General features: G+C 44.7%; 2 protein-coding genes across 4 annotated transcripts in view; both read right to left on the bottom strand.

Annotated features, from left to right (window-relative positions):
* The window catches only part of LOC147461082 (putative prolyl 4-hydroxylase 3), a 60,201-nt gene extending 46,153 nt beyond the window's left edge, over positions 1 to 14,048 (bottom strand). Inside the window, exon 1 of one of the 3 annotated variants that reach the window (XM_086508709.1) lies at positions 13,778 to 14,048. In XM_086508709.1, coding sequence (XP_086364835.1) covers positions 13,778 to 13,986 — 209 coding nt within the window. In that variant the 5' untranslated portion in view covers positions 13,987 to 14,048. The remainder of the gene's footprint in view (positions 1 to 13,777) is intronic. The other 2 variants (XM_086508708.1, XM_086508710.1) reach the window with 2 other exon arrangements.
* LOC147461083 (uncharacterized) lies at positions 10,219 to 11,697 on the bottom strand. Its single transcript, XM_086508712.1, has one exon. It carries the CDS (start codon positions 11,084 to 11,086, stop codon positions 10,334 to 10,336), a length of 753 nt encoding a protein of 250 aa, XP_086364838.1. The 5' UTR covers positions 11,087 to 11,697; the 3' UTR covers positions 10,219 to 10,333.
* Positions 14,049 to 27,260: the final 13,212 nt, after the last annotated feature.

Genomic DNA, 27,260 nt, shown 5'->3' with positions numbered 1-27,260 from the left:
CTGAAACAAGAGGATCCCTTTAATCGGTCAAGAATATCATCGATCCTTGGAATCGGAAATCTGTTCTTGATGGTGATTTTATTGAGAGCGTTGTAATCAATACACATTCTCCAAGATCCGTCTTTCTTTAAAACCAACAACACTGGAGAGTAGTAGGGTGAAGTACTCGACTCGATAAGACCCTTTTCCAGAAGGTCTTTCACTTGGTTCATAATCTCTTCATTCTGGGCTCGGCTAACACGATAAGGTGGCCGGTTCGGTGGTGTGCTTCAAGGTATCAGATCAATGGTATGATCCTCACGTCGAGATGGGAGCAACTCACTTGGCCGGCCCTCAGAGAAGCAATCGGCATGAGTGTGGAGAAAATCTTTGCGTTCTCTATCAAGTTCAGACATGTCGTTCTGTGTTCTTCATTTAACTCTTTCAAGTAGATCGAGTAAACAAAGAGACTGAATTTGATTAATTTGGAAATGGCTGAAGCCGATACAATAGGGACAGACTCGCCCTTCAGTTTTACATCAAGTACAATTTTGCGGCCCTTTTCGTTTGTCAAAGTTGCTTTCTTTGCCCGATAATCGACTACGGCATTGTTCTTATGGTACCAAGGGACTCCTAGGAGGACGTCACAACCTTCCAAGGGCATTATGTAAAAGTCCTTGTGCCCCAAATACCCCTGACAATGCAACCGAAGCTTACCAATGACAGGTGTAATGGCTATGTCCCGTCCGGGTGCACCTAGAACTGCCTCTGCTGGTGGTCCCATCCTATCGGGTGTAATCTCGAGCCGCGCCGCCAATTTGCGTGAAATGAAGTTGGCCTTGGCTCCTCCATCGAAGAAAATCAAGGCTTCTTGATCTTTCACTTTGCCCCAAGCTCGACAAAGTTATGTACTTTCATCAATCAGGCTTGGCTCAGTACCCATGCAATCTGGAACCAGTCCAGCTTTCATCTTGCCTTTTCTGCCACATTCCTCTATTGCTCTCGAACTCTTTGGCCTGTCTTCATTTTGTTCTTGCTGTACCTTTTTGGGGCACTTTGCGGAGATGTGCCCATGTTCCCCGCAACCAAAACACTTCCCTTCTTTGATGTAATTGGCCCTCTCTCGAAGAGTGAGTCAAGATCTCATCAGTGGGGTAAGTCAAATTTCGCGAAACCCCGTTTCGCATGACCATCAATTCTTGAATAGAATTTGACTTTTGTTCCAGGCAGTAGTCTCAGATCTCTGTAGGGAGTCCACAGCAAAACCGCTCAATCTGTTCCTTAAAAGAGACCTTAAATAAAGAGGTTGGTAGAAAAGAGTTCCAAAATCTCTCGCAATAAGCGTCCAAAGAATCTCCCTTGGTCATCCGAAGATGATTCCAAGCGGTTCGTAGACCTCGTTCGCACTCCCAAGTCAGCCAAGAAGAAATAAAGAGCCTTTTGAATTTCAACCACTTAGACTGGAGCTTCCTTCCTCAAAACAAGAGTGGACCACCATGTTCGAGCATTTCCTTTGAAGAAAGATGTAGCCCTCCTAATCTTGGAGTGCTCTGAGTAGTGTGAAACCGGCCTGTTCAATCCAAAAAGGGCGGTAGACTTTACTTTAAACCTTGATTTAGCTTTCACCCATTATTAGTCGTCTATTATACCTGTACTTTACAGACACAACAAAGGGGAGAGGGATGCAGGCTGCTAGATTGCACCTGTATGAGTAGACGGACACCAGATTGGCCCCTAACTTAGGCGCCCCTTTCGGTATTTCTTTATTGTTCAAAAGAGGGAATAAACACTGAGGTTCCCTACAAGCTGCCCCGCACAAACTCGGCTGAATTTCCACTGTTCCAGCCCGATCTCGGCAACATAACTGTACTAGAACCCTTCACAGTCAGTATTCCCACGCATTGGCCGACTTTCCCGACGCATACGGGCACTTTGCAAAACCTGGCGAGAATCTGCAGCACGCTGAATTCTCTGTTTTCAGCCCTGAAAATGCGCCAGATCACCTGTACAACAGTCCCCTTGCGTCCCCAAACCTCCTGGGGGTATTAGGGTCCGTTTAGGGCCAAAACCCTAAACCTGCAAAAATACACAGCAGGCTGTAATTTACTGTTTCGGGCTCCGTTTCGCGTGCCGGTCGCATCCGTAGCAGGTCCTCGAGCTCCCGCACCTGTAGGGCTACTTGCCCTTTGAATCGGGTGAGATTTCTGGCGTGAAACCTCTCCGAATTCACCTGTACCTGCGGGGGGATTAGCCGCTAGCTAATCCAGTACCTGTGCAAGAGGCTCTTGCCTCGGCAATCGCGCATGAACCCACACAACTGTACATTGGTCAAATGAAGAGCCCACTAGAGGGGCATCACATACTGCCAAAGGGGAGAGAGAGGGCAGTGCGTAGCGTGCAGGGCATCACTCCTGGCACCGCACTGTGCATAAGAGGGAAAGCAAGCACTCCATAGCTCTTAGCCTGTGACAAAAGCTGCAAATGAGGCTCTCCCTGCTTAAAATTCAGCGCCAACTCTCTCTTGCATTAGAAACTGCACCAGAATGTGACACTTGGCACATTTATAAGCATTTTCCCGTTTCGGGGTTGCCGTCTAAAAATATCCCAACCGGTTGCCCAGTTGACTTCACGGCAGAGTAAGAAAATGTTCCCTTTGTCATTCCAGAGGTAATGACGTCAACACATTTTCAGGTCCCAAATAGCAGTTCCCTAAATTTTAGGAGATGCTGCCATTGTATCTTTCTAGGTCATCCGACCCTCTTTGTACACTGTGGCCACACCCAGAATTGAAATGTAGCCTCTGTAGCAAAGGATTCCACTTTGGCTAGTCAATGACCCCACTTGGCTAACCATAGTCCTTGTCCAACCTTAGTGCTCTCTTGCCCTCAGGCCTGGACTCCCTCTGGACAGTTCCACACTAGCTATGCAATGCAGGGCAGTTAAATTTCCCGAGGGGTGTTTCCAAAAAGTGAAAGTAAATAGATAATAAGAAAGAAATCAACAAAAAGGATAGATAGTAGTCACACGCTGGTGACAAGTGTCCTCCAGAGAAACTGCTGAATGAAGACCAAAGCCCTCGGAGTATCTCGGAACCCAGAAATGGATTCAAATTTAATCGACTGTCCACCTTCTTTGAATTCTTTTACTTTCTTGCTTTTGTCTTCAAGGAAGCCATATTGGTTGGCTCTGTAAAAATGCTTCTTCTTTGTATAAAACATATGGTCGTCGGAGTCCGAACTGTCAAAGGATGACTCCTCTGTAGAACTGTCAAAAACTAGGCGAAATTTGGGTTGCTTTGCCTTTTACTTGCCCTTTCCGAAGCTTTTCGCTTTTTGCCTTTTTCTGTCCTCCTCGTTCGAGTCAGAAGAGCTAGAAGAACTATCAGAAGAAGAGGAAGAACTAGTCCTTCAAATCGTACAAACTTCTTCTGCTTTCTTGCAAATGCAAAAAAAGATTGACGGCCCAAATAACCAGGGTGGTCAATCCACTTCTTGCGCTTTTTCACTTGCTTTTTGGATTGATTGTTCGCGTCCAAAAGCCAACTGATCTGTGTATGAACCACCTCCTGTAATTCTTGTTCTGTAAACATCCTAGGAGAAGGAGGTTTCTTGATTGCCGGTTTGATGGGTGGTTCTGTGGCTTTCTGCCACTGGGTGTGCACTTCTGTGATGGATTGCTGAGACAAAAATTTTGCTAACTGAGGATCCTTCGCAAATTCAATCGTTTGCTTTGTGCATTCGTCAACCTGCTGTCGACGTTCCATCTCTTGAAGTTCGTACTGAGTAGGTGTCACGTGACACATCCAACCCTGTGTCCGTGGACAAGCTACAGTACAATCAGGGTTCAATCAGTCTAGATTAGAAGTGACTTGGCACTTTTGTGAGTCTATTCATAGACCGTGCATGCCCAGTCACTTAGTGTAGATGCATGTCCTGCACACAGCATGATCATAAGCATTCCCATCAAAATCCTTCAGGGGAATTTTCTAGTGCATTTAGCCTATTTTACCTATTTTTGACATTTTTCACTTATTATTTTTAAGTGACTTTTGTTGGAAAGTAGGTAGGGCAATTTTGCTAAGTTTGTATATAAGCAAACTAGAGCTAGCACTATTTGGCAGAAGAGGCAACAGGAGCCAAGCTCAGCAAGCAACTTCTCAACAAGACCAAGCCTTGGTGGTTTCCCTCCAAGCAAAGATTCCCATCTCTAGCGTTTTCTTCATCTGCCATTGCCTAGCATTTCCAGCATTTGCACCATCGCCAGAACTCTCACCCCCTAGCATTTGAAGAAGAAGATCATCGCCACATATTTCCTCAGCCAGCGTTTTTGCAGGGACCAACATACCTAGCATTTTTGTTACCATCAGCCTAGCGTTTTTTACAGAAGCAGCCCTGGCGTTTTCATGAGGATTCAGCCCGGAAAGACCATCAGTTTTCAGCCCTAAACCTGCAAATTTTCAGTGACAAAGACCCACAGAAACAGCCCCCCAAATCAGCGTTTTGGACTAGTCGTAGATTTCAGCCCATAGCGTTTTTGAACAGCAGTCGAAAGATTGCAAATTTCAGCCCTGGTGTCAGCCTCGTCATCCCCGTCGTCATCGCCGACATAGCCTAGACTTGCATCAGTCACATACATACCATTTGTACCAGATTGTGCAATCATAAGTAGACCACTCTCGCCGACGAGAGTGGGGCCTTCGGAGGAGGGTTTTACAACGTCTCTGGTGTCATATCTCTCTTCTCTCTCTATCTCTCAGTCTCATACACTTGCACGCACAGTGTCCATTCACTTGTTTGTGATCATAGCATTCTCTCACTAAGAACGGAAGGCTCTACCTTCCATAAGAACAAAAGGAACCTTGAGCACAGTTCGGAGCACTCATCTTGAGCAAAGCGCAAACATTCATTCCGCCGCACCTAACATTGGTATCAAAGCTTTGGCAGTGTTCTGTATCACTCAAGGAAAGAACCACAAGAATCACAAGTTTTTTTTTGCTTGTTGCGGTCGCACGGACCCAAGTTCGCTTGGGCGTGTCACAAAGTGATGACGTGGTGGACAACAAAAACCCTAATTTCTGCCAAAAACCCTAAAATTCCTGCAAACCCTAATTTCTGCCAAAAACCCTAATTTCCGAAAATCGCGGAGGCTGAAATTTATTTATTAAAAAAAAAAAATTTGAAAAATGATGAGCGACGCGAATTTTGCTTTTTTTTATAAAAAAAGAGAAAAGACTCTCCAAGAGAGAGAGAGAGAACTGATGCTTTTTATTCTAAAAGCTTTTGGGGCTCTGCTTTTGGGCATCCCTTGTATCTTTAAATAAGTGGTGAGGGCTTCACTTCTCAGGGCATCTGGATGCAGAGTCTGAGAGTGAAACCCTAACCGCTCTCTTGTACTTTGATGATTGATTAATACAAAAAGAAATACCGAAAGGGGCGCCAGTCTTTGGGGCCAATATCTCTAGGCACGAAACTCCACCGGGCCACTGCAAATCTATTGTGATCTGTGAATTGTTTTGAAGTGGTTATTTGGTGCTGTCACGGTTGATTCTTGACTTGGAGTGTCCAAGTCTGTTACAGCGTGTCGATTCCTAATCGTGTTTTTGAAGAGTGACAGGAATCCCAAGAAAGAAGGGCTTGTCCAGCCTCCCCTTGTGCCTCTTTTCACTCATTGAGAGCGGACCGTGCACTTAGCGGCCGGCCAATCGACGTGAGGTGGGAAAAAGCAACCTTGGTGTGAGCGCAAGGCCGCCAAGGGGTGCGCCCACGAAAAAGAGCATAACTCGGGTGAAGAGAAGATCCTTCTCAAACACGATTTGCAAGCGAAAGAAAACCTCAAGAACCCAAGAACTCAAAACGCCCAAGAACTCAACTTCCTCGTGAACTTAAGAACCCAAGACCCCCAAGAACCCAAGTTCCTCGTGAACTTAAGAACGTCAAGACCCCAAGAACCCACAAGAACCCACGACTTCAAAATGGTCATCACTCAAAGCGGGATGGATACTTCGCTTGGAGGTGATGAGCATGAGAGAGGCGAAGAAGAATTTTCCTCGCCAGGAGGTTTTTCCGACCCTCCCCCTTCCCCATCTACGTCAAGGATTGCACTAACTCCTATGGAGGCTTTGGAGCTGATGTTTATGGAAAGGAACTCAGAACGCGAAGCAAGAAATACAAAAAGAATGGCACAAATGAAAGCAGACATGCAGAAGACAAAGCAGAAAGAAAGGCAAGACAAGAGCAGCAAGACCGACACATACAAGAGTTCTTACGACTCTATTCTCAAGTTCAGTCACAGATGCAAGAGATTTGGGGAAAGGAGACTCTCTCAGTCTCTTCTTCTCCAAAGCATGACACACAGGATTTGCATGATTCTGAGAAGCATGATGAATTGAATGACAAAGATAAGCATGATGATTTGAATGATATTGCTAAGCATGATGATTTGGATGCCAATGACAAGCATGATGATTTGCATGATCAAGATGTGATTTCTCACAAGCATGATGAGTTGCATGAAGATAATGTGATTGTTCACAAGGATGATGGTTTAGTGGATACTTTTTCTAGCGAAGCTAACCTCGTTGTAGATTCGATCACTCACGAAGATCCGATCTTGGCTTTTGAGTCGAGGTCCACAGAACCCCCACAGGACGATTCGATCATTTAGGAAGAACCGATCTTGGCTCTCAAGCCTAGGTCCAAAGAACCCTCACAGGAAGTATTATGTGTTCGCATGATTGATACGCACACATTGTTCGAGTGTTTCATTCGTGATCGTTTCCTGTATTTTAGTAAGCGTCTTTATGTAATCCCTTTTATTAAGCATGACATATTGTACGTTGAGCCGTTTCACTCATGAATGAGCACGAATGTATGCGGATTGTTCATGAAAAGCTGAAAAGTATGCATTCAAGGAAGTCACAGTCCATGTCTCTTCCTTGGCATGACACATTTGTAGAAAGAGCACATGAAAGTATGAGCACCAAGCATGGGCATTTCCGTTGTGAATTGCCACAGTTGATTGCTTTAGATCAAAAGAGAAAGATTCGATCTCATTGTTTGCGTGTGTGTGGTGAACGATTTGGCACTCCGTATCTTTGTTCATCTACGTTGCATGCACAGTCGTTTAGGAAGACAAGATTTTTTCCATTCACTTTACATGAAATAGGTATGTTCATGGTTTTGTGTTGGAAATGGTTTCAGGAATTTTCAGCCATGGAGATTCTTGAAGAAGAAAGAAGCATGACACTCGACGAAGTTGAAGCATCGAAGGAGCCACAAAAGACTGTGTCGCTTTTGGCGCGGCCCAAAGAAGCAAGCGTTGCAGACCTTTATGAAGTTCAAGTACCGCACGACCCACACATCAGAGTGGGCCGGCGAAGAGTCCCTTCCAGGATTCCGGATGCTATTGGCGATCTCCCTCGACGCCATATAGTTCGGTACCAGTACCTCACTTTGAAAAGGAGGAGATGTCACGTGACACATCCAACCCTATATGTCCGTGGACAAGCTACAGTACGATCAGGGTTCAGTCAATCCAGTCAGTCTAGATTAGAAGTGATCTGGCACTTTTGTGAGTCTATTCGTAGACCGTGCATGCCCAGTCACTTAGTGTAGATGCATATCCTCTGGTTGCACACAGCATGATCATAAGCATTTCCATCAGAATCCTTCAGGGGAATTTTCTAGTGCATTTAGCCTATTTTGCCTATTTTTGACATTTTTCACTTATTATTTTTAAGTGACTTTTGTTGGAAAGTAGGTAGGGCAATTTTGCTAAGTTTGTATATAAGCAAACTAGAGCTAGCACTATTTGGCAGAAGAGGCAACAGGAGCCAAGCTCAGCAAGCAACTTCTCAACAAGACCAAGCCTTGGTGGTTTCCCTCCAAGCAAAGATCCCCATCTTTGGCGTTTTCTTCATCTGCCATTGCCTAGCGTTTCCAGCATCTACACCATTGCCAGAACTCTCATCCCCTAGCGTTTGAAGAAGAAGATCATCGCCACATATTTCCTCAGCCAGCGTTTTTGCAAGGACCAACATACCTAGCGTTTTTGTTACCATCAGCCTAGCGTTTTTTACAAAAGCAACCCTGGCGTTTTCATGAGGATTCAGCCCCCTAAAGAAGTAGCAGATTCAGCCCAGAAAGACCATCAATTTTTAGCCTAAAGAAACCTCAGTTTTCAACCCTAAACCTGCAGATTTTCAGCGACCAAGACCCACAGAAACAGCCCCCCAAATCAGCGTTTTGGACTAGTCGCAGATTTCAGCCCATAGCGTTTTTGGACAGCAATCGAAAGATTGCAGATTTCAGCCCTAGTGTCGGCCTCGTCATCCCCGTCGTCATCGCCGACATAGCCTAGACTTGCATCAGTCACATACATACCATTTGTACCAGATTGTGCAATCATAAGTAGATCACTCTCGCCGACGAGAGTGGAGCCTTCGGAGGAGGGTTTTACAACGTCTCTGGTGTCGTATCTCTCTTCTCTCTCTATCTCTCAGTCTCATACACTTGCAAGCACAGTGTCCATTCACTTGTTTGTGATCATAGCATTCTCTCACTAAGAACGGAAGGCTCTACCTTCCATAAGAACAAAAGGAACCTTGAGCACAGTTCGGAGCACTCATCTTGAGCAAAGCGCAAACATTCATTCCGCTGCACCTAACAGTAGCCCGAGGTGGCCCGTGCTCTTCCTCTGTTAAGTCATCAAAATCTTCTTCATGATCTCCTCCCGCATTTGCAGATGCAGAAGAAGTCGACTGATTCTTGTTGGATACCATAAGTGTCGCGAGATCCCAGTAAAGAGAAATCGGCCGTGCTCTGATACCACTGTAACAAACTTGGACACCCCAAGTCTAGATTCTACCGCGACACAGCATAGATTCACTTTAAAAAAGTCCACAAAAGACAACACGGCCCGGCGTTGCCAAGAGGTATCGGCCCCAAAGACTGTCGCCCCTTTCGGTATTTCTTTCTATATTGATCTGTGTGCAAAGTACATGGGAGTCTGCAGGAACTCACACTCAGACTCTGCGTCCAGATGCTCTCAGTAATGAGGGCCCAACAAACATATTTATTCTTACAAGGGATGCCCAAAAGTAGAGCCCCAAAACCTTAAAACTCAAAAGCATAATGCCCAAAAGCTGGCCAACGTAATTTACGATCGTCCGGACGTACAGTGCCACGTTAGCAAGTCAAAGGAAAAGCCGGAGATCCATCCGGCCTGCCACGTCAACCTGTCGGCACAATTTTCGGAGATCTGCCACGTCATCAACCTAGCGCGTTTTACGTAGTGCTGCCACGTCAGCCTGTGTGTGTGTATCCGGGGGCACTGTCACGTCACCGGTTTGTGACATACCGTGTACTGCAACAGTCACTGAGAGACCGCATGGACCACCACCGGATGGTGTCCTGGCAAAAGGTAACTTCATCCTGTGTGAAATACACAAACCATGTGGCTGTTGTCCACTCGAAAACACAACTGTGAGGTGATGAAAACGCTGCTGTCCCCAACGATTTTCAGCGTGCTCGTACGCTCCCAGCAAGGTCTCGAGCGGTGCCGGGGTCTCGAGATGGTGGTGAATCGAAGTCACTGCCCCTGATGGGCTGCAAGCAGAGAAAACACAGCAGGTGTATGGCTGCAATCTGTAGGAAATGGAGAGGATACAGGCCGGCAAGGCACCAGATGCCAAGTCGGGTAGGAGTCAAGATCGAGTGGGCCAAGGGTAGCGCTGCCCCCCCCCCCCCCCCCCGCCCCGCTCCTTTCAAAAACGCTGACCTGCTGGCCAAAAAACACTGGCAATTCAGCCCCAAAAACGCAGGTGTTGCTGTCCAAAATAACCCAGATCTGCTGGCTGAAAACGCAGGTAGAGGGAGGGGTGTTCCGATGAAGAAACAGCCTGAGAAGGCTAGCGCTTGCAGCCAGAAGGTGATCGCCATGTGGATCTGCAAAAAACGCAGGTGGAGAGGGTTCTCCGCGAGACAGAAAACCCAGCATCTTGTCGCTTGCCTGGCTGATGCAAAAACGCTCACAGACCTTTGCTCCATTTACAAAAACGCAAGTTGATTTGATCCCTTGGGAGGAGAACCTGATGCAGAAAGTGCGCCCGAACCATGGAGAGCCTGAAGCTCTGATACCATGTGAGTGCGCGTGTGCGGAAGCGTGAGAGAGAGAGAGAGAGAGAGAGAGAGAGAGAGAGAGAGAGAGAGAGAGATTGTATTATCATCCACGGAGGTCAAATATGACCTATGGGACCCAAGGCAAAACATTACAAACGTGGGGGGTTTTGGGGATACATCTTAGTTAAGGACTGAGGGTCCAAAAAGAAGGTGAGAGATAATAAGATGAATAAAATCTATGCAGAAAGGGGTGTGAAGGGAGCGGGTTTGGGAGTGCGAAACTCTTGAATAATGGCTTTACCTCTTCGGTAGACTGCCCATTTCCCTGCTGCGCGCGCTTCTCGCACCTTTTGTAGTTCTACTTTCTTTTGCTTGAGTTGTGCAAGTGTAAGATCTTTTGCAAACCATATTTTGGTGTCCTTGAGAAGCCTTGATTGCTCAAGAAATTTGATTCGGTCCGCCTTGGTTTTGAAGGTGTAGATTGCATGATTGGTGCGAGGTTCGTGTGTAATAGAAGTGAGGGTTGCCGGATCACACTGTACCATGGGGATTGCGGATTGGATGCGGGCAAATGACTCGTGACTGAGGTCTCCCTCCCCTTTCCAATCGCTTGGGAGCCCTCCAATGCGAACATTGAGGGCGATTTCCTCTTGCCGTTGTTGTTCACGTAATGTGGAGGCCACGCGATCTTCGAGCCTGTGAGAGATTACCTCTTGTATTTGAGTTTTGACCTCCTTTGTGACGGTCGTCTCTACTTCTTCTTTTGCCTTCGTGACCTTGTTTTCGATCTGCTTTAGCTCCTCCTCCTTGCGATTCTCTATTGTGGCAAGCCGAGCTTCGAAAACTGTAAGCCTTTGTTTCAGCTTGTCATTCTCCTTACGGAGGTTTTCGACTTCGGCTTGGAGGCGGGTGATGTTGTCTGCCTTGGGAGGTGTTGCTACGACTCCAGCGAAGCTGAGCTTACCTCGGGACGAGGCCCGGGTAGCCATGGATGCCAAGGGTGAGTTGCTTGGGACCTTCTCGAATCAGTCTCCTTCTCGAGACAGTCACCTTAGGTCGGGGTTAAGGCCGACTTTCTTGTGGTTGAGGTCGGAAGGCAAGGGTGAGAATCACCTTCACTCACACAGACCCTTAGGTACACAAACCCCTTAGGTAAAAGGTTAAGGCGGTTCAGTTCATAAGGTGAGGTAAGGCGGGTTGTCGAATGCGAAATGGAGCAGGGCACCACCGAGCAGAACTGCCTGACGGGGGCGGAATTGGGCAAGGCAAGTTGCCGAGCAGGTTGACAGAGGCGGAATCGGGCAAGGTCGCAGATGACCACGCAGGGCCAGGTCGCGCAGGAAGCCGAGACCAAGCCGCGCAGGGTGAGCCGGGACCAGGCCGGTTCGATCTGAGTTGGGAGGGAGGGGGCGAGCTAGGGCTTGATGCCCCCCCACAGAGCAGCCCCTCGCCCAGAGAGAGAGAGAGAGAGAGAGAGAGAGAGAGAGAGAGAGAGAGAGAGAGAGAGAAAACGCTATGGGTGGTGAAGAGGGGGCGATCAGTCCCCCCACTGACTACCAGAGCAAGAGACCCGATACAATGTGTCAGATGAGATTTGTGATCTGTGGAAGTGGGTACCCCCCTGGCCCTCTCTCCTACATAGCCAAATCTGCCACCAACCCTCCCTCTTCTCTAGCGCCCCCTTTGCTGCTATTGTTGCCGACACTGCACTGGCTATTCCTGTTGGTCCCAAGTGCCTATAAAACCAACCAACGCTCTCTCTTTGTCTCCCAGTTTCACCAGTGCTAGCTATTGGAGACTCTACCGTCGGGAATATGTAGATGATCGTATGAAACCAGCGTGCGAAGGTCACTTTTCTATAAGATGTCTAGATGCACTAAATTCGTCATCTCAGTCATCAAACAAAATGTTGCAGACATTTCATCTTTCAACATATACTCAAATAATATGCACATGAAAGAGCACATGTAATCAAGTTCAATCTAGGAAATTTCCGATTCAATCTACATCTTTTCATAAAGTCATTCCACAGAATACTGTCAGCCTGTCAATGTCCCTAAAATCTCATAGAGAAATTAATGACTTTATTCCTTTCTAGGTAATCTGTGACAAAGGAGTGCAATGACTCCCCTCTTATGCTGCACACACCCATTAGATTCAACCTGTTGATTCGACGTGCACTTAAGGAATAGAAAATGCTAAAACCAAAAGCCTCGAGGTACAACTCTAGTATTGAGGAGCATCTGGAAAGTCCTCCTCCATCCACTTTGCATCGAGAACCGGATGGTTTCTGCCCTTGACCGAACCAGCTTACCCTTCTGTTCCTTTTTCTTGTGTCACATGCACATAGCTCTACGTGCCATGTGGACATGCTTCATCGACTTCCAGAGCCAATTCTGTACCTATCTCTAGATAGGAGTGTTTAAAATCCTAGAAGGATTAGTATGGCAATTTTGTGAGCTTGTTCGTAGGACCTACATGTTCGGATGAGTCCATTAGATTAAGTTTTCCAGTTTTGGAACCCTCTTGCATAGATGGTTTGTACAAGTGTCTTGACAAATGTTGTTACACTACGGTAAACATTTGGCATGACGTGCACGTAGTTTTAGGTTAGAGGAATCCAATGAGTCATTCCCTGTGTCAAGCTAATTCCCAAGTTGACAGATGTGCGACAATTTCACCTAGAAACTATGTCAAGTCAAGTTTATTGATAAACCATTTCAAATGATTTAACTTCGTTTGGAGCCAAATTCGCCCTACCTAAATCCCAAAAAGTTCGCAAGTCCAAATTTCCCTATAAAGGGTGCTATCAAGCTAGCTTTTTGCATCAGATGCAGCTAGCGCGAATTCAGCCCTGGTCTTTTGCAGAGGACCAGTCAGCCTTTCTGCATTAGCAATCAGCCTTGGTGTTTTTGCATCTAGCTATAGACCAGCCCAACGATTGTAGTTTCCTAGCAGACTAGCCTAGCGTTTTCAATTTTCAGCCCATTTCCTCGCCGGAGATGCACGAGATCTGCAAATGCTAGCCTTTCAGATGCGGTCCAATACTTCGGCAGCCCATTGAGCCTCTTCTCATCCATTTCCTCGCCACATCGAGTGCTCCCATTGTTGTCCATCATCGGCTCCATCCTCATCTGTGTTTTTGCTGATGATCTACAAAAACGCTAGATGATGAAAAACGCTAGGGCTGATTTGGTGCCAAAACGTTGGCATCTGTGGAAAAGAAAGATCACTGAGGTAGAAAGAGAGAGGACATTTGAGAGAGAGAGAGAGAGAGAGAGAGAGAGAGAGAGAGAGAGAGAGAGATGGGAAAGGCTCTCCATGCTGATAAAAAGCTGCTCATACAAGTGACCAAGGGTGGTCCAACATAGATGTGACATGCCCAATGGATAGACCCGAGGTACACACAATTGCGACTGCTACTGACACTGCCACCTGCTCTGCACACGAGAGCACATGCTCGGTCTCAACATGGGCCACTGCTCCGAGAGTGATCCTCCTCTTGGCAGCAAGAAAGAAATGAAGAGATAGAGGGACATGCCTCAAGGCTGCCAATGTGGCTGCCCTCTAGAGAACATGGGGATCTCCGCTCTCATAGCTAAAAGGCATGACATAAAGTTTGCACCTCTTTTAATTGGGAGGCAATTAACAACTCTCTCTCTCTCTCTCTCTCTCTCTACCTGGTAGCGTGCTGCGAGACAGAAATAGCCGGAAGTCGTAGAGAAACAAGAGCTCCATGCGCGAGGGCTATGGAAGCAGAAGAGGAAGAAGGTCTGAGAGCCATAAACAGCAGCAAGCTCAGCGAGAAGGCCAGCATGAGCATCAGAATTATTGTCCATGCTGATGATGATGAAGAGAAGTTCCTCTGACCTCGAACCCCTTTAGCCATCCTCGCGCTCTTTGTATTTCAGTAATTCAATTTGGAGAAATTTACTTTGCACATGGTTAACTTTCCGACGAGTAGGATATAAAGCAAAACTTTTGACGACTGGCGAGTCGCGAGCTGTGGACCTGGGACCTGAGACTTTTTTTTTTGTTGTTGTTTTGGGGGGGGGGGGGGGGGGGGGGGGGGGGGCTGAGGACTATATGACACAGGCATGGGGGCATGGGATCTATGGTGAGAGTACCAAGCGTCATAGATCTTGTCGGCACCGCAAAAAGTAATTTCGGGTATAAACCGATATTACTTTTTGTACCCGATATTACTTTTGGTCACATTTGGTATAAGAGTAATCTCGGGCCCATACCATCTAGTAACATAATATGGTGGAAGGGGGAGCCCTTTACGCGTGTCACAATCTGCGACCTGAAGGTTAAAGTCCAAAACAAAAACAAGCCCCTTTGCACATGATAAAGAGGGAGAGAGGGGGAGAGAGAGAGGCCGCCGAAGGCGACCGGCCGTACTAGTCACAATAAACACGTGGGTGCTCGTGGATAGGACATGGGAGTCGCAAAGGTGAGGTCAAGGGTTCAAGGGTAGATCGCGAAGTAATCTCAGGTACCCGAGATTACTTTGTCGCACCTGAGATTACTTTGCCACGATCTACAGCTCTCCTTCATCCCACCGTAGATCCCACCCCCTCAATGCCCGTGTTAGATAGACCCCGGGGGGGGAGAAGGGGGAGGGGGAGGGGGAGGTCTTTTGTTTGTGAGTGCGGAAATATTTTTTAGTAAGTCGTTCAACGAGCAGACCTAGGCACACTAAGCTCACTTGATATGCAAGGTGCACTTTACCTCCCCTCTTATTAGGTCCAAAAATTGTATGTGAATTCTAGCCTCAACTCTACAAGTAGTGAGAACAAGTGTTTAGCCTTAAATAAACCATGGCTTGTTAGGACACTAAGTCCCATAGGGTCTTTAATGAAGACCCCACCATGGGATCGACAAGGGGGAGCGAGGCACGCGGATCTCGAGGTGGACAGACAATTAGCAAAATCCACACGTGAGCGGGGTCCTAGAAATTTGAACGCAACACTTGCACGATGGTCTAACCACGCATACGCATGCTTTTTGGTGTCCTCCTAGCCCATTTTTAAACCTATAAACTTATACAGGCAAAAGTACGCTAGGACAAAAACAATAAACTCAGACATGCCCTTTTAAAATCGGACGATCGAGTCTACCTCGCATCCGCACGCCTAGCTCCCTGTCGTAGATCCCATGACGAGATCTTCATCAAAGACCCTGTGGGACTTAGTGTTGAGGCTCCAGGCTTGGATTTCATCCCCCTTGGGTCCATTGTCACCTTGCTTGACCTGTGGTGCAAGCTCAGCCTATAGCAACTAACCCTTAATTTATGTCCCTTGCCTCATGCAGACTGACCTCGCATGAAAAGGGTCTCGTTATCCCCCCCCCCCCCCAAGTTTGCCTACACCAACAACTGAGAGTGATCCTCGAGTAATTTCACTAGATTTTTACTTGGTTACGCCTGTTTTTCAAATGAGACGCTCAAGGGACCAACGAGCGGACCTAGGCACACTAAGATCACTTGATATGCACGGTGCACTTTACCTTCCCCTCTTGTTAGGTCCAGAAATTGTATGTGAAATTTCTAGCCTCAACTCTACAAGTAGTGGAGAACAAGTGTTTATTTTTAAATAAACCATGGCTTGCTCGGGGGCTCATTCCCCCCCAGGCCCCTCAACCATAGGGTTTTTTATGAAGACCGCAACATGGGATCTACAAGGGGGAGCGACGCACACTGATCTCGAGGTGGATGGACAATTAGCAAAATGCACACGTCAGTGGGGTCCCAGGGATTGAACGCAACACTTGCACAATGGCCTAACCACGCATGCGCATGCTTTTTGGTGTCCCCCTAGCCCATTTTTAAACCTATAAACTTATACAGGCAAAAGTAAACCAGGACAAAAAAGTTAAACTTAGACATGCCCTTTTAAAATAGGAAGGTCGGTTCTACCTCGCATCCCAGATGCCTAGCTCCCCGTCGTAGATCCCATGACGAGATCTCCATCAAAGACCCTGTGGGACTTAGTGTTGAGACTCCATGCTTGGGTTTCATCCCCCTTGGATCCATTGTCACATTGCTTGACCTATGGTGCAAGCTCATTCTATAGCAACTAACCCTTAATCTATGTCCCTTCCCACATGCAGAGTGACCTCGCATGAAAAGGGTCTTGTTATCTCCCCCCCCCCCCCCCCCCCAAGTTTGCATACACAAACAAGTGAGAGTGATCCTCGAATAATTTCACTAGATTTTTACTTTGTTAGCCTAAAGCCTATTTCTCAAATGAGACGTTGCACTGCTCCACTTTGTCAATTTACATTCGTGAATATGTAAGGAATATCATGGAATTCCGTAAGAACGAAAGCTAGAACCATTCAATCTTTCCTCACACACATAATCCTCAACCTCTCACCATCTCTCCCAAAACCCAAGTACCTACAACTAAACAAGGACACCATGCACACACGCGCTCCACTTTGTCAATTTACATTCGTGAATATGTAAGGAATATCATGGTATTCCGTAAGAACGAAAGCTAGAACCATTCAATCTTTCCTCACACACATAATCATCAACCTCTCACCATCTCTCCCAAAACCCAAGTACCTACAACTAAACAAGGACACCATGCACACACGCGCGCGCACACACACAAATAATAGACTAGATAGTGAAAGCGTGTAAGAGAAGGGGATGTAGACATGATTTCTGCACATATACTTAGCATAAGAGTGAGAGGGGACAATCTTGCACAAGAATGGCTTAAAATCCTAACCCCCAAACTCCACGATTGCACCTCTTGCGGAGTTAAGTATTTAATGTTTTTTATGAAATCTGTTTTAGATGCCAAGTATTTGAAGCCCCTCTTTACACTGATAGCCGTTTTTCGGCTCTCCGTAATTTCCATAGTGAGTTAACCCACCCTACCAAAATCATCCAAACACTGTGGCTATCCCTATCATTTCATTGTATATAGGTGTGTGTGAGTTAGGGGACTTTTTTCATATCTTTTTAAAAACCCTCAATTAGCTAGTCACTGGGCTAGTTGAGCCAAAAAAATTTAAAAAAAATTATAAGTATATTATGGCCCATTTGTGTGTAAATATTTCATTGTATATAGGGCCTAAATAAAAGGATTTTTCATAATTATTTTGGTATTTATTTAAATATTTCTACCTATGGTGTGTTATTTATGCTATGTACATTGCTCACCATTACCATATTTTTTCTTACCATTTTGCATACTCTTTATTCCATATAAAAATAATTTCATGCAAGCTTCTCTTATTTTTGGTGTAACTCCATCCCAACAAAAATCCAAAAAAACTAGTTCTATATTTTTTCACTATTGTGATTTTTTCCTTCCTACATCTATTCTCTATTACTCTCATAAATTAGACCACAAAAAATATTCATCTTTTTATGGTAGACTTATAATGAGAGAGATTTATTTTGACCCCTTTATATTTTTTCCACCTATATTATTTATATTTGACATGTACATATTTTTTTAGACCCCTCAATATTTGATTTTCTTAGTTGTACTATTCACTTATATCATGATCTCAACAATATCTTCAATTATAGACCTACCAAATAAGCTCAAGGGTATGTAGCATGCATGCATGCACTATGGGGGGCTCACTCTTAGAGGTATTCAAAAGAATCATCCAAAGAAGGATCTCACAAGGACTTTGTGCAGTGGAAAAAAACAGTCGGTTTTGCTGAATTTTTAAAGATCACATGCTCCCAGAATTTGAAAAGGTGATACAAACAAAAGTTGTAGCTTGTGGACTGAACTTTTACCTCAAATTTTTTCATATTTTTTTGAGCTACGAGCTGTGAGCTATGATTTTATTGGTGGACCCCAGTTTGCCCATGCTATGTAGCCACACTCCCTCTTCCACTTTATCATTTTCCTCTTTCACACACACTTCTCCACTCATCATCCCCACCTCTCTCACCACTCCTCTCTGCACCCTACTCAATTTCTTCTCAACCTTGAAGAATAAGAGAAACCATGGTGAACTCATGTCTCCTACACACACTTCCATTCCAAAATTGACCACCTAGTCTCATTTTTCCTCTTCCATATTACCCATATCTATCAAGAAAACCACAAAATTCAGTCTCTTCTCTTAAAAGACAGCACCATGTTGATTGATTACTCATATTCAATCACCTTGGCTCCCAAGGAAGGTCAAGAGTGGAGAAAAAACGTACCGTCAAAGCTAGTGGACCGTCAACAAGCGTCGAAATTGACCCTACTCAAGACACTTGGAGCATCAACATTGTAAGAAATCCATATTTTCTTACCTATCAAGATTTTTTTCTTCCTTATTTGTATCCTATATGGATACTTTCATTGTAAATATCCAATTCCATTTGTAAATTAATAAAAATACTAACTCTACTAATTTACTAACACTAACCTACTATGAAAAGTCCTATCACCTCCACTTCTCTCCTCTCTCTCTTCTTTATCTATCTCCACCAACTTCTTCATAATTCCAAGCAAAAGAAATTAGATAAGTGCTGAAAATCTAACCCAACCATGGTTAGAGGAGTAACCCTAGCCCTCAAAATTGCTATAAAAGGAGGGTGTAGCTAGCACAAAGGGGGGGAGCCATAAGCAAGAGCACTATGCTATAGAAGTCAAGCTCAACCTCTCTAGAAGGAGCTCTTGAGTGGAAGCTCATTGTCTTATACATATACATGTGTTGTATTAGGGGTGATTAGCAAGGGAACTCTATGCCATTGTAAGAGAGAGTGACCACTCAATTGAGAGTAGGAAATCTATGATCATTTCTCCTACTAGTGTAAGCCCAACATTTGCTGAATCAAGGAGGGTATATTTGGACTAAGTTTGGATACTTTGACTCTCTTCCAACGTGAAGTAATGGACAACAATGATGTGTAAGTGTCTTGGTGTTTTTTTTAAAGTTCTTGATAGCTTGTCTCTGGGTGTTGTCATCAATTTAGCCATAAATCCCACATATTGTAAGAGGGCGACAGGGTGGAGAGGACTCCCCTGGCCTTAAGACAGTGATTGGGGTGGCTTTTCTTGTGATGTGTTGTGGTGTAATTTACTCAAGCTATGTTGAACAAATACTAATCTCACTTTCATTGGTTATGACAGATTTGTAAGAAGGTATTAGTGCAACAAGCACCCCCTCCCCCTTCTCTCTCTTTCTTACATATATAATTGTGTTTGCTTGATCACTGCCGAACATTTCAAAGCAACCCGAGCACTATCTCTCTCTCTCTCTCTCTCACTCACTCTCTCTCTCTCTCTCTCTCTCTCTCTCTCTCTCTCTCTACGCGTCCTAGTTCGCATCCAAAACTAGGTGGTGCCCCAAATTTGTGTAGGGTTAGGTTGCGGGTTTGTGTGTGTGTTTGTTGTTTTTTCCAACCCCAACCCAATTGAGCAGCACAGGAGCTTAGAAGGGTGCTTAGAGGCCACTCTTCTTGTTGCCCGCCCCGGACCACCTCAACACTTTAGTCCATGAGTGGTGGCTATCACTTCTTGCATGACCCACCCTTATAGGGTGACTTCTCACTAGATATATACAATGTGTCAGGCCAAGGGCCAGAGGCCACGTGCCGATTTGAATGGAGCTTGGGGGTGCCTATAAAGGGAAAATATTGGGTGGAGAGTAACCATATAGACAACCTATGGTCTCTCAATGGTATCAGAGCCGTGGAGCTAATTTTACCAAAGGTCGTGCATGAAGCATGGCTAGTTTGGGAGCTCTCAAAATAGGCAACTCACGTGCAAAGTCGCTTAGCAAGGGAGGAGGGTAGCCATCGACTAGCACCTAATTGTGAGGAGTCTAAGTGGCAAGTTCACACTGAGAAGGGAAAGACAATTCGTCAACGCACCCTAAAGTGGCCTCTAGCAGGCATACTGAGGATATCTCACTCTACTTGTTTGCCGCTATTGCAATAGTTGGGCAAGGATACTTCTTTTCTCACTTGGGGTGCCCACAGTAGTTTGGGGTTGAAATTTCAAAACAAAAATTAAGTTAGGGAGGGTGCCCATGGTTGGCATCCCCCTCCCCCTCACCTTCTTCTTTTTCCGGTTATTGGTTCAACAAAGCTCTCAAGGCAAGGTGTTTAGATGTCAAGCTCAACATGTACGACTCTTGGATGACTATCACCGACATTCATCATGATTGGCGCGCCTTGGTGGATACACATATCTTTGCCAGTGATACTACAATTATACTACACCAATTTGTTCTACCTGCCAGAGTGACGACACACTTATCTACTCACCTCACTCACTAGCTGTTTACATTAGACCATTGTACTAGTTCCTTTTTATGTTGTATTTTTCCTTATGTTTTGTAGACCTCTTATTTTGAGTTAGTAAAGAAGAAGAAGTACAATCTTTTGCCTCCATCTTTGTGTGTGTGTGTGTGTGTGTGTGCTTGCAAGAGCTCAAGCTCTCTCCTTCTCTATCTTTTGACATAGTATCAGAGCTTGGTCTTGGAGCGGCAAGTGTTGATATTAGGGAGGATATAAAAGAGAATCATTCATAGTGTTGGCAAACTAATGACAATGTTAATTACACACGGGAGATAAAGTAGAACTTAAACACAAAAGTAGATTGATTGATACTATTATAAAGTGTGTACAAAAGAGCTCATTATATAGAGCTAGTGTAAGCTTTTTATATGACATCATTGATGACATCACACCTTGGGTGCCTTTTTCCACATATTACCACATGTTTCTTTGCCACCTTTGCATCACATATTCCTATGCCACCTATGTATCCTAGTAGGATAGAGAAGATACACAATATCAAAGGACAAAGCCCACAATTCCCAACAATGGGGTTTGGACTATGACACAGTGTTCAAGAAAAATCATTTTTCCAAACATACAAAATTTCTTTACTTGAATTTACCGAGAGGAGATTTCAAAAAATTAGGGTATTTTTCCAAATTTTTACACTATTTTTCTCTATTTCGGGGTGGAAATTTTCCTTTTCCCCTTGCCATCAACCGGCATATTTGAAATTGAAAACGGCATGATATTAAGCTGAGACACATTTTTCCCGAACATTGTTATGAAGAAAGAGACTAACATCTCTGGTCTGCTCCAATCTAGGAGCAAAGAACATCTCCAATCCAAGAGACGAATTATCCCTAATCCAAGAGATACTAAACACCTCCCCTCAAACAGATGTATACAACTGAGAGGTAAAGGCAACAAAAGAAATCTAGAGAATGTCGTCTAGAAGACTAATGTCGTCTTCTTCTTCTTCTTCATCTTTGTCTACCTCTGCTAAACAAACTTTGGGCCTCGAATTTTTGTTGGTGACACATCTGTCTTTCTTGAAACATTTGGAAGGAAGATGACCCTTCTTTTCGCAAATGCTACAAGCCTTTGATGCTAGACAATCCTTTGCTATGTGTCCTTCTTTGCCACACTTGAAACAAGTTTTATTATTTGAACTAACTGCAAAAGTTCCTCCCCCTAAAGTAACATTCCTCCCTTGCTTCTTTTCCTGAGACATTAAAGAGTTGATTACATCTTGGAAATCTGGTGTTGGATCCTTTTCCTCAAGTGGTAAATATGGATGCTAGAAGAACTGCGATTTTGTCCTCCTCTGGTACTACACTCTTCACATAAGCTAGTTGTGTGGTCATGCTTTTAAGACGATTGACCAAGCTTGCAATATCTTTTTTAGGTTCCATTTTTAATTTGTATAGATCCTTCTTTAAGCTCACTTTGCTCTTCTTTTTCCTAGCCCCAAAATTCTTTTCCTAGTTCTTCCCAAGTAGTTGACGACGTTTCACAATCATCAATAAAGTGTAGATAATTGTCACGTAGTGCAATGATTATGATTCCTGATGCCTGCTCATCTTTGGCCATGTTTTGTGCGTTCATAGGCCGTGTCTATACATATGCTCCATCACTAGATGGGTCAGTGATGGTCGACTTGACTATTCCCAATAGCCCCTTTTTCATTAAGTAGCCTTTCAACTTGGTTTGCAAAGTGTTGAAACCCTCCCCGTTAAATTTTTTAAGCCCTTTCTCTTCCATTACACCTTGGAGTGATCTTAGCACTTTGAATTTAATAGCAAGGACAGTGTCTAAACTCCTCACAATCATACAATACTAATAGATATGTATTTCAAAATGACGTTGTCAGGAGTTTTTTGGAGCAAGGGATTGCGCATATGTACATATACATGCATGGTGCATCAAATAAAGAATTGCCCATTTTTCAGAGCCAGGTGGTTACGTGGGGCCCACATGTGTGCAGGTAGGACAGGGTGTACATAGTGCATCGATTTTCGCTATTACCAGTACCACTGTGTTTTTTCTACAATAAGGAGGAGTTGGCAGCGCGTAAAACTTCTCGAGGAAGCTATCCGCAAGCCGACGACATGAGGTAAGCAGGTGCGTCAGATGGCATCGAGTGGCGTCAGGAGGTCGAACGGGGTCAATACTTGCACACGGAGAAGTATGGACACGACGTGGGTGTTTTCTTGTGATACTTATGCAGAAAGGTCATCATGAGGACCACTTTTTGGGGCCACTTCACGTGGTTGCGGGATGCATTATTTGGAAAAACTGAGTGCCAGGTGTGCGGATGATGCAAAAAGGTGACAACTATGCACTGCGAGGTCAGTTTTTGGCCTGTTCGGGGTCCGTTTGAGGTCATCTAAAAGGCCATGGGTGCCCAACTAATAAAGCTAAGTGTGGGAACTGAAAAAACTGAGAGAAGACCAGAAAAAAATGTGGAGAAGAGAGGAGGAACAGCTGCAAGTGTGTTTTTGCTGTTTTGGGAGCATTTTTTGGCCCTAAATTTCTCATCCGAGGTCGGATTTGAGCACTATGACATTGCAGGGTGGGGTTTTTGGGCATTCGGATGCAATGGCGTTGTCCATTTTGCCAAATTCCTCACAGATTTTCTGTTGTTTTTCTGTGTAATCTTCTCCGGTGAGTGAAGCCTCTGCTTAACTTTGTGGTTGTATCTGGTGTATTTCCTCAATACTGTGTAAACTATTTGCTCCATTGGTGTTGGGCTGAGCTTCATTGAGTCTAAACAACAATAATTTGCCTCTTTTGAGCTGAATTGAGAGTGTGTGTGTGAGTGTGTATGTGTGAGTGTTGAGTGGGCAAGTGGATAGTCTCTCTCCTCTCACTCCAGAGGTGTGTTCCTTGTCTCGGCCAGGTGTGTTGTGTAAGCCGAGTGGTGCCCCATAGTGTGTGTGTATCATTCCAAGAGTGTGTGTCGGATCGTTATAGAGGCGCTGTGTGTGTTTTCATCCCGCTCACAACGTTTGTGCTTGGGTGCATGAAATTTTAGACTTTAATTTGTTGGTGAGAAAGAGGGAAAGGAAAAGAAATTTCTTCAATGCTCCTATGTGAAGTACCTATTCACTTTAAAAGTGAAGCCACCCTTCATCATAACTGGAAGCTTTTGTATTTTGAAAATCCTTTGAAATTTTATTTTGAAGCTAAAGTGGAGAGAGGTCTTGAACACTTTTGTGAATCTCCTTTTTGAACTCAAGGAAGTTTTCTTTAATCTTCTTTAGAGCCCCCTCATGTGTGAAGATACCCTTTATAAAAAAAAGAGCTATGGGAGGCATGGGCACAACGGGCAACCTCCAGGTAGGTGTGGATAGGCAAACAAAAATTCAGGCAATCCAAGTTGCTTTGGCTTTTTGTGAAGGCTCCTTCAAAAAAAGAGTTAGGCAACGGTCTCACAAACACAACACCTTTTTGGCAAGTGTATCAAAAGCCTTTTTTACTTTCTTTGAAACCTTTCAAAAGGTAAACATACACATGTTCAATTTCAAAAGGTAAACACACACATGTTCAAATTTCAAAGGGTGAAAACACAATGTTTAAATGGCGCGCGCGCGCGCACACACACACACACACACAGAGTAGAATGAGCAGAGAATTCGTGTCTAAGAGCTTCAATTATTGTCAAAATTAATCAAGTCATTACGTTCTCATGCAAAATCCAAATATGGCATAGGAAGATTCAATTAAAAGCTCTTGTGATGGGCTACGCTTTGATGTGTATATAGATGTGAAGGCTCCAAGGCACCCAAAGTTGCAATATCACCAAATGAGAGGGTTTATGCACAATGCTGACAATCAAAAGGTAGAATTTTAAAACTAATCACACTAAGCACTATTGATTACACCAAGCGAGGGTAGTGGCTCATTGGAATTACCAAGAACATGCCCAAACCTTGCTTAAATCAACACATGTAGGTATGATAATTGCTAAAGAGTCTAAGGAGAAATTATAATTAGCGATTAAGCATTTAGGGATGCTCAATCTAGCATAGAGAATAAAAAGAGATTAAGATTTATGCTCATGCCAACATGATGATGACTCTGATACCAATTGTTCATATTAGGGAGGATATAAAATGGAAGCATTCATAGTGTTGACATACTAATGACAATGTTAATTACACAAGGGAGATAAAGTAAAATGTAAAAGCAAAAGTAGATCGATTGATACTATCATAAAGTGTGTACAAAAGAGCTCATTATATAGAGTTAGTGTATGCTTCTTGTCTGGCACCATTGATGACATCATGCCTTGAGTACTTTTTTTAACATGGGACCACATGTTTCTTTGCCACCTATGCATCACATGTTCCTATGAGTACCTTTTTTTTACATGTGGTCACATGTTTCTTTGCCACCTATGCATCACATGTTCCTATGCCACGTACATATCCTAGTAGGATAGAGAAGATACACACCATCATAGGACGAAGCCCACAATCCCCAATAGCAAGTAGGAGCAACCTAGGAAGTGGCTTTGATATTCTTTGGAGCCATCGTCCACCAATCGCCGATTGAAGTGATTCCTTTTGGAGATTGTGCATCTTAGGGTTCTATACAGCCCTTTGGACTATAAGTGTTCAACCAAATTTCCATTTCGGGTTTTGGAGTTACACTACAAGAGGTTGTGTGCTCTTGTGACGCTGTTAGCGACAGAAATACACTGGGTTTTTATAACCCCCGACGTCGCTAAAAGCGTCGCTATATAGCGACGCACATAGCGACGTTCATAGCGACGATTATAGCGACATTTACACAGAAGACTATAGCGACGCTCATAGCGACGCTACAGAGCCATAAATAGCGACGCTTATAGCGACGCCCGAGAGAATTTTTTTTTGGTGGCAGGGCATTGAATGCCCTGCCACCCATCAACCATATTGTACTTGATTCACTTTTTAAAAAAAGTGCAAGGGTAGATAATAGACCCAAAATAGTCACCCACAAGACGCATTGTTTGCAAAATTGACAATTGTACACATCATAGGCAAAATGAATTGATTGGCAAATGTAATAATGACAATTGTACAACATCATAGGCATAAAGAATTGATTGGCAAAAGGAACTGCGGTGACAAATGTAATAATATACATGGTTCAAAAAGACGTATAAAATCCGTCTCATGATACATAAGCTATGAGAAACCCTAAACTAATGCTATCTAGCTACGGCTAAACTGACGTCGTCTAGTTAGACGTCTCATCGCGTCCAAGCGGCGTATCTGTCGGATTCTGCAAAAAAAGACAATAAGACAGCTTTCAGTAAGTATAAACATATAACGACATTTATAAAACAATACAAAAAATAAAAAAGAGTAAACCCTAATACTAACCATGCCGCCGCGAGAACTGAGAATGTCCATCAGGGCGTTTAAGCCCTTCCTGCCTGCGTACTCGCGCTCGTACGGTGTGGGATCACGTCCTGTCATCGACCACTGTCAAAACATACAAAGATTTCATTATGTTAGAATTAAAAAACTCATAAACCCTAAACTATCGAACATAAAGAGCAATGTGAAAACACTTACAAAATCGGCCTCAAATGATGCCCATCCACCGCTCCCCAAGTGGTGCGAGCTCCCTGCCTCTACTCGTGCTCTGGCTGCATCCTTTTGTTGCTTCCACTTGTCGGGATTCTCGCGCGCTGCTTTCTTCGCATTCTTCCAATCTTCTTTGGCCAGCCAATCTGGCCTGTTCCACCCATTCTTGATTGCTTTTTGCACTTCGGAACGCTTGTGTTTGCAGTATTCGCGCATTCGAATCTTCATCAGGTCTTCATTGAAGCGCTGATCCCGTGTTGGAACGGGAAACTCATCATGAAGTATGCTGATGACTCTGTTTTTTAAATCACTTGGTACTTCACTCCATTTGTTTAGTATGTAGTGTCTAAACAGCTGAGAGCAAAGACCACGCATGCGCGAGATCACCTTCTTGCCGTCATCATCCATGATGATGCCGCCGCTGATGTCGACGGAGTAAGGCAAGCCCTCTGGCCGGTGACGCGTGAACCTGAGTGTCCCGACAGGGGTCTCTAGCGGCGTGTCAATGGGGGTACGGACGTCAGGTGTCTCCACCGGCGTCTGGGCCCCGAAGCGAGGAGTGTCGAGTGGGGTGGCTCCTGGCGGAGTAGGTAGAGGTGTGTAGCTTCTAGGAACAGTCAGTCGTGCAAAACCTGGCGTAGATGGCGATGCTGTGGCTGGTGTGGGGGCGGGCAAAGAAGGGGAGGGTAAAGAGCCTCGTCGAACACGAGGCGGTGTGGAGGCATCGGTGGCGGAATCCCCACAACAACCGCCACCGCCACCACTAGAGCGCCGGTGTCTAGACGAGTGTGAAGCTCATCTCGTCGACGCCGAAGCTTCGGAGCGCGCCGAATGCTCCGAAAGAGAGGGAGATGCGGATGGAGTAGGAACGCGCGATGATGCGCCAGAGCGATGACGCTCCACGTACCACTGTCTCTGCTGCGGTGACAAAGAAGAAAGAAACTCCTCATCATCCATACCTGCATTAAACACACGAATATTTAAACTTAATATTGAATGAATAGAGTAGACAATGACGCAAAGACCATTAAATACAATGACGTAATGACGCATATAAATACAATGACGCAATGAATTGAGTGATAGAAGAGGCAAGTCGAAAACTCAGAATTTTCAATCAAAAGATGTGAGCGCGAGTAGAAAAGAGCGTTATACACCATGGAAGGTACTTAGAGAGCCAGAGCTTTTACAACACGGAGCAAAATTGTTCAAATACAATATTTGTGGCTTTAAGAGATCTCTCTCTCATCCTCGCATAACTCAGCATAACTTCCTATATCTATATAGAGCTCTCCGTTTAAACACATATCCTCTGTTTCA

The sequence above is a fragment of the Adiantum capillus-veneris genome, chromosome 3 (genome assembly GCF_014529385.1).
Source record: "Adiantum capillus-veneris isolate H3 chromosome 3, ASM1452938v2, whole genome shotgun sequence".
Taxonomy (NCBI): domain Eukaryota; kingdom Viridiplantae; phylum Streptophyta; class Polypodiopsida; order Polypodiales; family Pteridaceae; genus Adiantum; species Adiantum capillus-veneris.
This window is presented reverse-complemented; position numbering and strand designations above follow the sequence as displayed.